This window comes from Etheostoma cragini, chromosome 4 (genome assembly GCF_013103735.1).
Source record: "Etheostoma cragini isolate CJK2018 chromosome 4, CSU_Ecrag_1.0, whole genome shotgun sequence".
Classification (NCBI taxonomy): Eukaryota; Metazoa; Chordata; class Actinopteri; order Perciformes; family Percidae; genus Etheostoma; species Etheostoma cragini.
Window position 1 is genome coordinate 11,049,745 of NC_048410.1, and position 12,500 is coordinate 11,062,244.

Here is a 12,500-nt window from a genome sequence, read left to right on the forward strand (position 1 = left end):
TTAACTTAAATATTCTAGTGGAAAACGTTAACATGTTTTTTTTTGTAGACCCAATGCTTTATTTTTTAGAGTGTGCTCTTTTTTCTACACTTTGCTTTGATCAAAGCGGCAGCTTGAGAGGTCACCTCCTCTAGTCGACGGTCGGTCCCCAAGGCTAACAGGTTGTTGAACTCCCTCTCCAGAACCTGCCGGGCCTGAAAAACCACACACACAAATTCGGTGAGCAGGGAAACAGCAATGTGGATGGCAAAGTTTTTTTGTTCATCTGTAAATATGAACTGTAAGCAATACATCTGTAGTAAAACCTGTGACTGGGATATTCTTTCAAGTGAATTCTGAGTGAGAACAACATATGCCTTTTGATCAGAGAACAACTGAGACAGAAGTAAATGTTGGCAGCATGTGGCCAGCAGTAGAAGGAAATGCTGACTGCACAAAAAGCGCCACATCACCAAAAAGTAAATCAACCAATCTCATAAAAACCTCAACAACTTTGACTGTTGGAGGATGGACTGATTGCAGAAAGGCCAAAAGAACTGCAATGAGCTTACAGTGCTTGGAATGAAAGTGTTTAGGATATTCATATTGATAAGTCATACAACATCAATTAAATCAGGTCTATATATTTTATTTCATAATTTATCACCATACTGCTGGATCACACAACACTTATCTTCCTCCCAGTCAGATAAGGTTGATCATTGCATGCTGAGTGTAAACAGTTGTGTTTTCCTGTATAACCACCTGTGTATTCTGCATAGGGATTTGCAGGATGAGGGCTAGGCTGCTGTAGTCGAAGGTCTCGTCCAGAGACAGTAGCGCTCCGTGGACACCGCTCTCCAACAGGTTGCTGCTGTACTCCCTCAAACCAATGGACAGGACCCAGTGGATCACCTGCTCATTGGTCCAAACCAACACATCTGAAGTAAAAGAGAGTGGCTCAGACTGGAGGTACTGTGGCACAATGTTAGAGGGTCAGCGCACATCATTACCAGCAAATATGAGCAACTCAAAGTAAGTGAGCTAAAAGAGAGAGAGAGAGAGACAAAGAGATAATGTGCATGGCCACATGGTGTCAACTCACTGGCACACTCCCTTTGTTCATTTAAAGCACAGCTGTCAGCCAGCTTTCTAAGTTGGAACAGGCGGTGTTTATGCATGCGTGTGCGTGCGTGTGTGTGTGTGTAAACAGGGTAGGACTCTGATTTGACATGACAGCTGAGTCAAGTTCATGTGCAGAACTCAAGGTCAAAAGGGCAAGAGGGTTGGTTAGATCAGTGTGTGTGTGTGTGTGTGGGGGGGACTACTCTTGGTATGTAGAGCTTTGGATTATAAGATTGTAGGCCAGCTTCAGCTGGCGTTGGACAGTCTAAGGGCAGAAACATTGTCCACACAAGTACGCAAACGCAGACGCTTCGAGCCATCTGAGAATGTGGATGTGTGCAATTTTGTGCAGTATTTTTTTTATGTATGTGTGTGTGCGCTTGCTTTTTTGTCACTGTGTATGTATCAGGGTGTGTATAAAGTGTACCTTTCATGTCGTGTTGGCTGGCCTCTCTCCGGTGATCCAGGTCTTTCCTGTCATAATTGAGTCTCTTCAAGCACATAATCCCATACTGCAGACTAGCCCTGGTACACATACATAGAAAGCTCTCTTAATGTGCAATTTCTCAGTGTAGTTTTTTTACTACTTCATTTATCTATCTATTTATTATTATCGTGTGAAATGTCTGAAAGAATGTGCGGGGAGAAGGTTTTTTTAAAATTGTGGCATGTTACAAGAGTAGCAAACTGAATTTTGTTGTACATTTTTAATGATGCAATGAGAATAAAGGCATTCTATTCTAAATAGACAGACAAAGAGACACACACGCACGCACACACACGCACGCACACACACACACACACACACAAAAAAAACACACACACACACAAACACACACACACACACACGTAATGGAACAAAAAAACTCACACACAAACATAGAAAAGTACAAATACATTTGCATCATTAGCCTTCTCATCTCCATTGCTAATGTGCCCAGTTAGTGGATGAAAGGGTATACTGATCAGACAGTAGCTAAGCTGATTGCCATAGCTACAGACCTGTGGAAGCTGTCCACCATCTTGAGGTGGCTCCTTAGGTCCTTCTTGGTCAGGTGGTCCAGCATGCGAGCGTCCACCAGACACTCCATAAAGTAGGAGCGGTACTGAGGCAGGCCGAGGCTGGGCAGCCACTCGTTCCCTATCCACTCATGATTCATATCGCCATACGCCAGAGTCTACAGGGAGAGGAGTACATGATTGTACTTGTGCAACAGAAGAATAGAGTGCTCTCTTTTTTCAGGACTGTATACAGTACATATGGATGTGGGACTGTTGTTTGTGAAAAAACAATATGCTTTGGTGCCAAAAGCTAGTCATGTAGTAAAATTTCTGCCATTTTGTGTGACTAAATTACAAACTAAATGCGCATTGTCATTACTTACTGGGCCATCATTTGTTTTATTAGGTACGTCTGTGCTCTCCATTCAAAAACAAGCCAAAATATGTGCTGTGTGGACGCCCAGATAGGTCAGTTGGTAGAGCGGACGCCCTTATATAGATGTTTACTCCCCGACGCAGTTGGCCCAGGTTTGACTCGGACCTGCGGCTTTTTGCTGCATGTCATTCCCCCTCTCTCTCCCTTTTACTTTTTTAGTTGACCTGTCATTAAAGGCTTAAAATGCCCAAAGAATAATCTTTAAAAAAAAAATGTTTTAATTAAAGTGCTGTGAGAAACGAACATTTTGTCTATCTCAAGAAGTGAAACATGTTGTTGGGGTTTTCTGTATATTGAAATAAATCAGCTGTACTGTACAGGAAAGCACAATTTGAGCACGTCTAAAAAAGGCCTTGCACAACCACACTGATGTTTTTAGTCATTATCTCTGATTAGACCTCTGCTTACATGGATCTTAGGCAGAGTTATGCTGGGAATTGCAAAAAAAGTTGAAGGACAGTAATTACATAGGTGAAAGGCTATTAGAAAACAAAAATGGAATGCCTGCACACATACGCCATGCCACAAATGTTAAATCATAACAACTAATGGATCTTCATCAGGTCAAAATGTTTGATGAATGGATAGCACGCCCATATTTACACATCATGCATACCAATTGGCTGACAAGCTCTACAGTATGATGGCAGGTGTTATTTATTCAAAAACATCCAGGATGAAAAAACATCCCATAAACAATTCACAATTTTAAATAAGTACATCAAATATTTGTACTTTTTTGTTTTTTGTTGAAAAAAAATTGCCATTGCTTATGTTGATGTTGATGTTGATCAGTTCAACGAAATTACAAAAATAAATATTTTTTTACTGAGGTAAACAGAATTTAGTTTTTGGTGCCAAAGCATTAACAACAATACCCAATATGACACAAAATGCCAAATATTCTGTCTCCCTACTCTACCTTTGTGTCCACTTTCTCAATTACTGTGTACAGAGCAAATTATTGAAGGTGAATTGGCTGCCTTTTCTTATTCAAATACACATATGACGAGTGTATGTGAGAGCGTGGGCATGGATTTGATTTGTGCAGCGACCTCACCTGTGCCCAGCTGCCCTCCTCATTGTCCTGAGTGGCAGCATGATAGAGACAATTTACAGGGTCAGAAAGACAGGGGATAACTAAAGACACACATATTGCACATTCAGAAATACATGCACGCACCCAACCACACACACACGCACACACACACAAGTTTGAGTTTTCACTCTGCAGTTGACCTCTATTACACATCTCCAAAATTCATATCATAAATGAAACCTTTTATGGAGTCACAGGTTACATCCGACATACACATACAAATACCAGCATGAGCGCATTAGCGTGGGATGTAGTGTGTATATAAAGGGGTCTTTCAGGGGATCACATATGTGTGTCACAGTGAGGACAGTGCGAGTGTGAGAGTGTTGGGTGGGAGGAAAATGGAAGGGAGCACCCAGATGGTACTGACCGCTTTAGTGGAGGAAGCCAGGTTCTCCATCTCTTCATGAGTCACCCAAACATTTCCGGAGGACTGCTCAAAGGACAAAAACACACCCAAACGAACACATTCACACATGCGTACAGAAGCACGCATATACGCAGAAAAACACATCCAAGAATGCACTTGTGTATATTTTTACACGTACCGACCCCCATGCACACACACACACACACACACACACACACACACACACACACACACACACACACACACACACACACACACACACACACACACACACACACACACACAGCCAAACATTGTGTTGAGTGATGCCATGGGAGGGAGTGTATTTCAGGCAGGTAGCTTGTAGCTATATGTGGCACTACTGTCTTCCTACAGAATCACATGCAACTCATGGCAGCAAAAAGGACACGTCAAACCATTACTGTGGTCTGAACAGAAGAACAAAAAAGCAAAATAGAGTGGGAAGTTATCACCCCAGGGTGCAGAGTGAAGGTTAAGTCTAACAGTGGAGGAGGTTTTGCGTGTTTTGTGTAGGTCAATGTGGGTATATTCACAATCCTGGAGGACAATTTTTGAATGTTCATGCGCTCATTTATTTATTTGCTGTCTGTTTATGCACATTTGCGATCATGGAGGGCCATTTGTTGTATTATTTTACCGTTCTGGAGGTAAGTGGTGCAGACGGGCTGGTGAGCGACACCATCTCCTGGATGGCCAAGCGAAGTTTGAGTCGGTGCAGAGGATTGCTGATGCCAATCTCCCTCTGAATCTCTGTGTCGGACAGAGCTGACATGATGGCTCCGCTCTTCACGTTGGCACGACAGGCTGCCACATACCACGCTGGCATACCCACCCACAGCTGTTGAGAGTCATGACGATATTCAACGTCACCACCATTATTGCCATAAAAGGTCAGATAAAAAGGGGAAGGGACTGCAGATCATGTTGGTCTGTCTAGTATTTCATGTCACTTTATTTATCATTGTATTAGATATAGTAGCAGCCTGAAATAAAGATAAAGGGTGATTTTGTGAAAATGCTTGGAAGATATAAAAGTAGATTAGGGGAGTACCTCTAGCCAGGAGACAACAGTAGGGCCGTCCCAATGTGCAAATGGTAGGCCTCTTTTCCTGGCGTCTTCCAGAAGCTCATGTCTAACAAGGGAATAAATAATGGACAAAAAAAGACACAAGGAAGTGATAGTAATGAGAGAAAGGTTTAGTGAACATATTAAAATAAGAACAAGACAAAAAAACAGAAATTCAGAAATGTAAGTTATGCTTTTACTTTTTCTTCATCCTGCGGTCCCTCTCAGCCTGTGTGCCCAGTTTTCCCAGAGTCATAGTGTCACCAATGCCCATCTCAAAGTCTAAAATACAGCGAAAGAGTTCATTTGTATCTGTAAATCACACACAATCTCAAACTATCTGCATGAGTGTGATGTATGTTGTACCTGTCAAGGCTGGTAGAGGTTGTCCTTCCCTGCCTACAGTCTGCTCCATTCGACCCTTCTCCTTCTTCCCAAACAATCGGCCAATAGATGACTTGATGCCTTTCTTCTGCTTGCTGCCAAACAGTTCCAACAGAGAAAGTTGTGTTACGCTAAAATCTTTAGCATATCTTTGTTAACTATGAATTAGCAAGGTAAACAATTGTTTTTGTGTGTGTAAAGCAAAGAAAAAGATTTAGATTCAATTTCAGCCACTACCATTTTTAAAACTTGGTGGAAAGTCGAAGTTGACCCATAAAGAATCAGACAGAAGCCCTAAGTCTGTACTGATGATGATTTATCATACTGTGCTGTGTGTGTGCTGTGTGTGTGAGTGTGTGTGTTTACCCTCGGCCGTCCTCGAGACTGCCTGTGAACTGAGCAAAATTGGTTTCTAGCCGTAAACTGCGGGGGGACGAGGGAGGCGATGTCTCACACTTGATAGTAGCTTTGTCCACTTCCACTGGAGACTAGAAGAGTCACAAAAGCAACTCCAAACAGTCACAAAGCCACAACCGGTCAGAAATACAGTATGTCAGGTGTGTTTACAAAACTTACTGCTACTTTCCTGCGGTGTTTCCTCAAGTCACTTGGCTATCAAACAAAACAACACACAGTTACAGATACAGCTGTTTACAATGAACATACAAGTATGGCCTGTAAAGCGTGTGTGCTCTCTGACCAGAGTCATGATGCCTAGATGGTGGCTGGCATTGCGTGAGTGGTGCTTTGGTGTGGAGTGGCCACTGTTGGGCGGGGAGGTGGATGATGCCAGGGACTGTGCGGTGGCGGAGGTGGGTAGCGCCCGGGGTCGAAGTGTCACATTGAGTCCGTCCATGCTACCGCTGTTCACGCGAGACTCAATCTCGTCAGATCGGAGGTCTGCTGACTCTCTTTCCACTTGGATCATCCTGCCCACACGCACACATACAAAATTATTTTAACAGAGAACATCCCTTCAATTAATTGACATTCCACCCTTTGTATTTAGGTAATAATGAATGAAACTCCAACCTTTATATTGAGTTAAAAAGCTCAAAATAAGTCAAACTTGTAGAATAAATGAGAAATAAAAACAATTTAAATTCTGGGACATAATCATCATTTATTTATCATTAACTATTGTATGAAAAATATAATAATGCAAAACTCCTGGAAAATATTGCATTATAAAAATGCCATTAGTAGTACAGACATTGTTTTTTATTTCTTCTATTTCTCTTTGCAGCATAATACCCATTTTTTACATCTACTCCCTAGCAGCATATTCTGAGGTGTCAGAAGAGGACCTTGTTTACTGTAAACTACAATAACCAACATCCTCCTTCAGCAAGAAACAGAACAGAACAGAAGAGTGAAGAGTCATATATACATGTTATTATCTTTTTATCTAATGACACTCTCAGTTGTGGGGCATCCTGTCTGGTCTTTATGCATTGCATTAACACTATAAAGCAGCATGTGCTTGTGCTTTGTACCTTATCTCCTCATTGATAGCGTCAAGCTGCTCTTGCAGCATCAGAGCGAGAGTCTGAGCGTCAGATTGGCCGCTGGGGGAAAGCAGAGTCGAGCTAACGTCATCATCCAAGTCTGATTCTGCTTCGATGTCGCTGCCGAGGAGGTGGCTGACGCTCCCACGCAGAGATGGGTAGTCCTGTTCAAACACAGCAAACACCTGGACACAACAAACACACATTACCTTTAACATCAATAGACACTGTTACATACAACATACATTGACCATGAACAAATGTACCTGAAGAATGGGCTTTAATGCATACATTCTAATTGAACACATACATGTAAAATACAACATGACCCTTATGTGGCAAGTTATGAGAAGAAATGGATGAACAGGGAACTTACATCAGACAGCATGTCCATGGCAGCAGATGAAAGAGAGACAGAGAGGTTAGTAGAGAATGGAAAAGTTAGGCATGACGATCCACATTCATCAGCCAGGCACTGACAGTTATTAGCGAAGCAGACATGAACTTGAATAAAGCATTGGTTAGGATCTGTATGTGGTTAGAAGAATAATTTACATGTTGGCTATCATGTTTACTCTATGTGTATGTGAGGAACTGTGGGGTTGTTTTGTCTTGATAAAGACAGCATTAACACCTTGTTTGGGTCGTCTCGTAGTGCTGACATTCTGCCCTTCTGTGCCCGCCTGATCACTGTTGTGCTGTAGTGGCCATCTTGGCCCTCCACCACAGAGAAGCGTAGGTCGCTGGAGCTACCCAGGTGAGACCTGAGACATACACATAACAGCTTTCCATTAATAATGTAAATTATATACCACCATGTTAGAAGGTGTGTATATGAGAGAGCATGCGTGGAGGAGGTGAACAGCATGTCTGTGTATACCGAGGGTGAGTTCCATCTCCAAATGCCCCACTGCGGCGTTTCAAGTGGTCAATCTCATTTCTTAACTTCTCAATCTCTCCAATCAGCCGTTCCTGAAGGAGAGAGTGGCATTATGTATTCAGAATGCCTACTTAAGTAAAAGTACCAATACATATTCCTTAAGATTACTCAATTAAGGGTAAAAGAGTATTAGCAGTACAATGCACTAAAAGCATAAAAGGTTGAACTCGACATTATGTAACAGGAGGTCGCCTATGAGGGTTATATTGGTTTGACATTTTATAAATGATGTTTATTTGCTTTCTTGCTGAGTGTTATATGAGAAGAATGATTCCACTTTTGTGTCTGTACAGTAAAAATGAAGCTACATGCACCTGGTTAGTTTAGCTTAGCATCACTGTGTTTTATGGACAGTGTTAGTGAGCAAAGTAAGAGCTAGTTACAGCTGTCAAAAGTGAAAAAGTAAAAGAATAAAGTACCACAAAACTTTGTGTATGTGCAGCACTTGAGTAAATATACTTATGTTATATTCCACTTTAGATTTGGGACATATTAGTTGGAAGTGAGGACACAGTTTTCACTGATTCATTCAAGGTGACTGTCATGGTGAAGTCATGTCAGGGTGAAGTCATGGTACCCTGGTGTGATGGAATTCTTCAAGCTGTTTCTGGCAGTTCTCAAGGTCCTGAATGAGGGAGTTCTAGACGGAAGAAATCATTGAACCGTGTCAAAACATACCTGTGAGACTGAGTAGAACATGTGCTACACTGCATATTCATTTGTTCTGTAGTGCAATAACAACAGCAATATGATCTGCTGCTTAGATGAATGCATGTGTACAGGCCTTGCCTTGTCCTCCAGGGCAGCCATGCGCTCTTTCAAATGGAGCTGCAGTCTTTCATTGGATTCAGTGAGCAGACGATCCACGGTGTCTGACAAACGTTTGTTGTGTTCCTCATTCATTTTCTCTCTTTGGCGAGCCTAATGAGTGGAGAGAGAACCAGACGGCGGGGGAATGACATCATCACATTTTCTCTTTTAACACAGACTCTATTTAGGTGTATTTATGCAGCTAATCAACCATCTCTGCATGGATTAAAGGATGAAGTGTGTATTTAACCCAAGATCACCAGCTGCCAGAAATAGGTCCCATTTGGCCAACAATGGATCACACAGCCAGAATGATTTAATTACAGTCATTTATATGACAATGAAAAAAGGGTTAAACACCTTCCCTTAAATGGGAAGTAATGTGCCTAAATACATATTCTACAGTAATTTCAGTAGAGTAAATTAACACAGACACACACAAACACCAATTTGCATCCTCAGAGAGCTACTTTAACTAAATATAGTCATGAGATCGCACACAGAGAGAGGGATAGAGAGAGAAATAAGCGTTGCGTGAATTAATCAGAGTCTAAAGATAGCAGCCAATCAGTCTTATAGAGACGGAGAGGGGGATTGTGTAGCAGTAAGATACGTCGATTTGGTTTAAATTCATGCAACAATGCATATGTGCATCTGTCCTCTGTGTTCGTTCATGTACATGTATGCATGAGGGAGCACAGAGCCATGAGTCAAGGCGTGTGAATGTGAAGCACACACACAAATACACGCCATGCACATACGCACGTGCACACACGCACACACACACACACACACATATACACACGCACAGACGCACACACACACACACACATACACACAAATAGACACCGACACAGATACATGCTCACACACACACACACACACACACACACACACACACACACACACACACACACACACACACACACAAACACACACACAAATAGACATCGACACAGATACATGCTCACACACATACACACACACACACACACACACACACACACACACACAAACAGAAACATACACCACACACACACAAACGGACACCGACACACACACACATGTTCACACACCCTTCCTAGTTCTTGGTTCTTCTCCTCAAGTTGTGACTCCAGCTGTCTGAGCCGCTCTTCCACGTTGCCATGGCGCTCTTCAGCCTGCAGGTGGAGACATTTACATATAAGTGCAACTGCCTCTATAAGCTCTGTAATTGTGTTCAATGCATATCTGCTTCTTTTTGTTTTGTACATGTAAAAATACTGCATCCTTAGATAAATTTTTCATAGCTGTGTGTGTGTGTGTGTGTGTGTGTGTGTGAGAGAGAGAGAATGAGAGAGAGAGAGAGAGAGAGAGAAAGAGCGAGAGAGAATGTATTACCTTTGAAAGTGCTGCCACTCTCTGTGCCAGCTCAGCCTCCACCTCTGGCAGGGTCTCAGCCTTCCTCATGGTCTGAGCCAACCTCTGCTCTGCCATCTCCAGCATCTCCTGCAGCTGGCGCACCTTCTCCTCGCTCTGACAGACAGACAGACACACACACACACACACACACACACACAAAGAGAAAGAAAGAACGAACATTAGTGCAATCACAAGAGAAGTTTAATCAGTGCAGTGCAGCCAGCAGTAGCAGGGCATGACACATGGTCAGAAATAGAGGATGCTTCTGGTATTCCTCCATGTGGAGCTCAACATAGATTTACCCTGAACTACACATGAACCTTTGAACAGGATGTTTGTGAGGATTTTCTGACTTAGGGACTATTTCAGCTTTATTGTGGAGGACATTGTTGAGGCAAGACATTTTAAAATGTTGCAAGTGAGAAAGAAATAGCACATTACCCTGAATCCATAACTCCTATGTCACCTTGCATCAAGACAAATGTGCCATTTCTGGTGCCACTTAACAACACATTAGGATTGCAACACATTCAAGGAAGCCTGAACATCAACAACAGCAAAATAATAACACAACACATTTATCGATATTGATTTAGGTCTTTATATCAGGCTTCATTAACTTTGTGACGGAGCAGCTCAGTGGGTTGCAGTTGCTTTTAAGACACTGCTACAATCCCAGTCTGGCTAGTGTTGTTACCTGTCGGTGCAGGGAGTCCTTAGTGGCCAGCTCATTCTCCAGTTTGTCGTTGAGGTCGTGGATGTGTGTGGTCTCCCGCTGAGCAGCCAGGTAGCGTTTTTCTAATGTTGTTATCCTTTCCTCCATGTCCTCTCTCTGTGGGTGCAGAGGCACAAAAACAACGGAGAAAATCGTAAGCGACAAGCCTACAACAATGTGCTTGATGAGGCTTCTACCTTTAATCCATTTTTGTATTGTGTGTCATTAGTGTCCATCAACAGCACATAGAAATTAAACAAATGACCAAAATACAAAAACCAAGTAGCTGAAGCAATAAATAAAGAAGCTTTGTGAGTCGACTACATGGTTACTACTTACAGATCTGTGTCGTCCTTATTTCACAACTGCACTAATGAATAATACTGGAAGGTCGATACATTAAATAGTGGTTTTGCTTAACCATCAAACTATAAACTCCAGGTACAGTAAACAGCTTTAGGGAACCCCTTTGCAAATGTTTTGCTTTCAAAATATTCTAGTATGTTGCTGGTACACTAGACACTATGGTTGGTGTCTAAAACACATAATGGCAAAACACAATATAATGCATGTTCAGTTAGCCCTAGCCATCTGCTTAGCTTTTTACTCAAAAAGATTTTTGTAACTTGCACCTTTCTTTTGCGCTCACCTCTCTCTGTTCCCTTTGTTGTTTGATTGACAGCTCCTCGCTGCGGCTCAGTTCTCGCCGTGCATTTGCGAGCTCTGCCTCGAGGTCGGCCATGCGACTGTTGAGAGTGGCGGAGTGCTCACAGCTCTGGGCCAGCTCCTTATTGGTCCGATCCAGAAGCTCCTGAAGCTCGGACACCCGGCCGCCATCATCGTGAGCATCTATGGAGCCGTTGGGCAGTCTCTGTATGGTATGGACAAACAAAATGAATGGCAAGATATGCACATTCTAACGTAAAATGTAGTTTAGGACTGAGACACACATATGGGCCGAGGTTATTGAGAGATCTAGAACTGATAAAGCTGGATGACCTAGATTTAAAAGTTTTGAGTGTAATGCATACAAGGGTGGATGTGTGTGGTTTGGCTGCCATGTTGTTGTTTTGATGTTGTTTCTCGTCTTTTCACTACTTAAAGTGCAATTATTCCAGGGCCTTAATTAAGTAAACCTTCGGGGACACATATTCAGACAGGCAACACAGTGGGCAGCAAAACTTAGTTGGACCGCTCACTCATGCTCCAATTTTGCCGGCTCATGAATACCTTAAACATGCACAGAAACACTGTAATAAACTACATCTGGAGTTTGGTGCTATTGTGCATAATAGTTTAGCCATATAAACTCATTAGATTTACTCCCAGGGACTTTGGAAATAGCATTGTACCGCCACTTGTATAGTCAGGTCCAACATGGCCCTAAGATTGTCTTGGTTAGGATTCCTGATGAAAAAGTAAATGTGATCATGATAATATTGTGGCATTTCAAATTCAAATATCCTCTAATTCCAACATCCAGGGAGGCAGTGACTGCCAGTAGGGCAGAAGGTGTCCTGGATAAATGTCCCAACAGTGTGTGTTTGCACAGTTCACACTCTGAGACGTCTCAACTACACTTCTCCTAACGCCCGTACTCTATGCAATTCTCTTTTCATCATTTCTCGTTGCTCTTCTCATTTT

At 42.4% G+C, this 12,500-nt stretch overlaps 2 protein-coding genes across 12 annotated transcripts in view; one reads left to right on the forward strand and one right to left on the reverse strand.

Moving 5' to 3' along the window:
• The window catches only part of mdm4 (MDM4 regulator of p53), a 32,092-nt gene extending 21,793 nt beyond the window's left edge, over window positions 1–10,299 (forward strand). The window contains exon 12 of the mRNA XM_034869395.1: window positions 10,271–10,299. The gene's annotated coding sequence lies outside the window, so the exon portion shown is untranslated. The remainder of the gene's footprint in view (window positions 1–10,270) is intronic.
• ppfia4 (PTPRF interacting protein alpha 4) overlaps window positions 1–12,500 on the reverse strand; it is a 55,184-nt gene that overhangs the window by 2,471 nt on the left and 40,213 nt on the right. For 5 of the 11 annotated variants that reach the window (XM_034869373.1, XM_034869367.1, XM_034869366.1 and 2 more), the window contains 22 exons: window positions 11,506–11,727; window positions 10,839–10,973; window positions 10,121–10,255; window positions 9,817–9,900; window positions 8,720–8,851; window positions 8,508–8,570; window positions 7,871–7,962; window positions 7,625–7,754; window positions 6,979–7,175; window positions 6,183–6,411; window positions 6,059–6,094; window positions 5,849–5,970; window positions 5,465–5,577; window positions 5,299–5,380; window positions 5,084–5,165; window positions 4,670–4,870; window positions 4,012–4,074; window positions 3,603–3,629; window positions 2,107–2,282; window positions 1,532–1,629; window positions 745–920; window positions 126–194 (listed from right to left, as the gene is read on the reverse strand). In XM_034869373.1, coding sequence (XP_034725264.1) covers window positions 126–194; window positions 745–920; window positions 1,532–1,629; window positions 2,107–2,282; window positions 3,603–3,629; window positions 4,012–4,074; window positions 4,670–4,870; window positions 5,084–5,165; window positions 5,299–5,380; window positions 5,465–5,577; window positions 5,849–5,970; window positions 6,059–6,094; window positions 6,183–6,411; window positions 6,979–7,175; window positions 7,625–7,754; window positions 7,871–7,962; window positions 8,508–8,570; window positions 8,720–8,851; window positions 9,817–9,900; window positions 10,121–10,255; window positions 10,839–10,973; window positions 11,506–11,727 — 2,664 coding nt within the window. The remainder of the gene's footprint in view (window positions 1–125; window positions 195–744; window positions 921–1,531; window positions 1,630–2,106; window positions 2,283–3,602; window positions 3,630–4,011; window positions 4,075–4,669; window positions 4,871–5,083; window positions 5,166–5,298; window positions 5,381–5,464; window positions 5,578–5,848; window positions 5,971–6,058; window positions 6,095–6,182; window positions 6,412–6,978; window positions 7,176–7,624; window positions 7,755–7,870; window positions 7,963–8,507; window positions 8,571–8,719; window positions 8,852–9,816; window positions 9,901–10,120; window positions 10,256–10,838; window positions 10,974–11,505; window positions 11,728–12,500) is intronic. The other 6 variants (XM_034869376.1, XM_034869368.1, XM_034869371.1 and 3 more) reach the window with 4 other exon arrangements.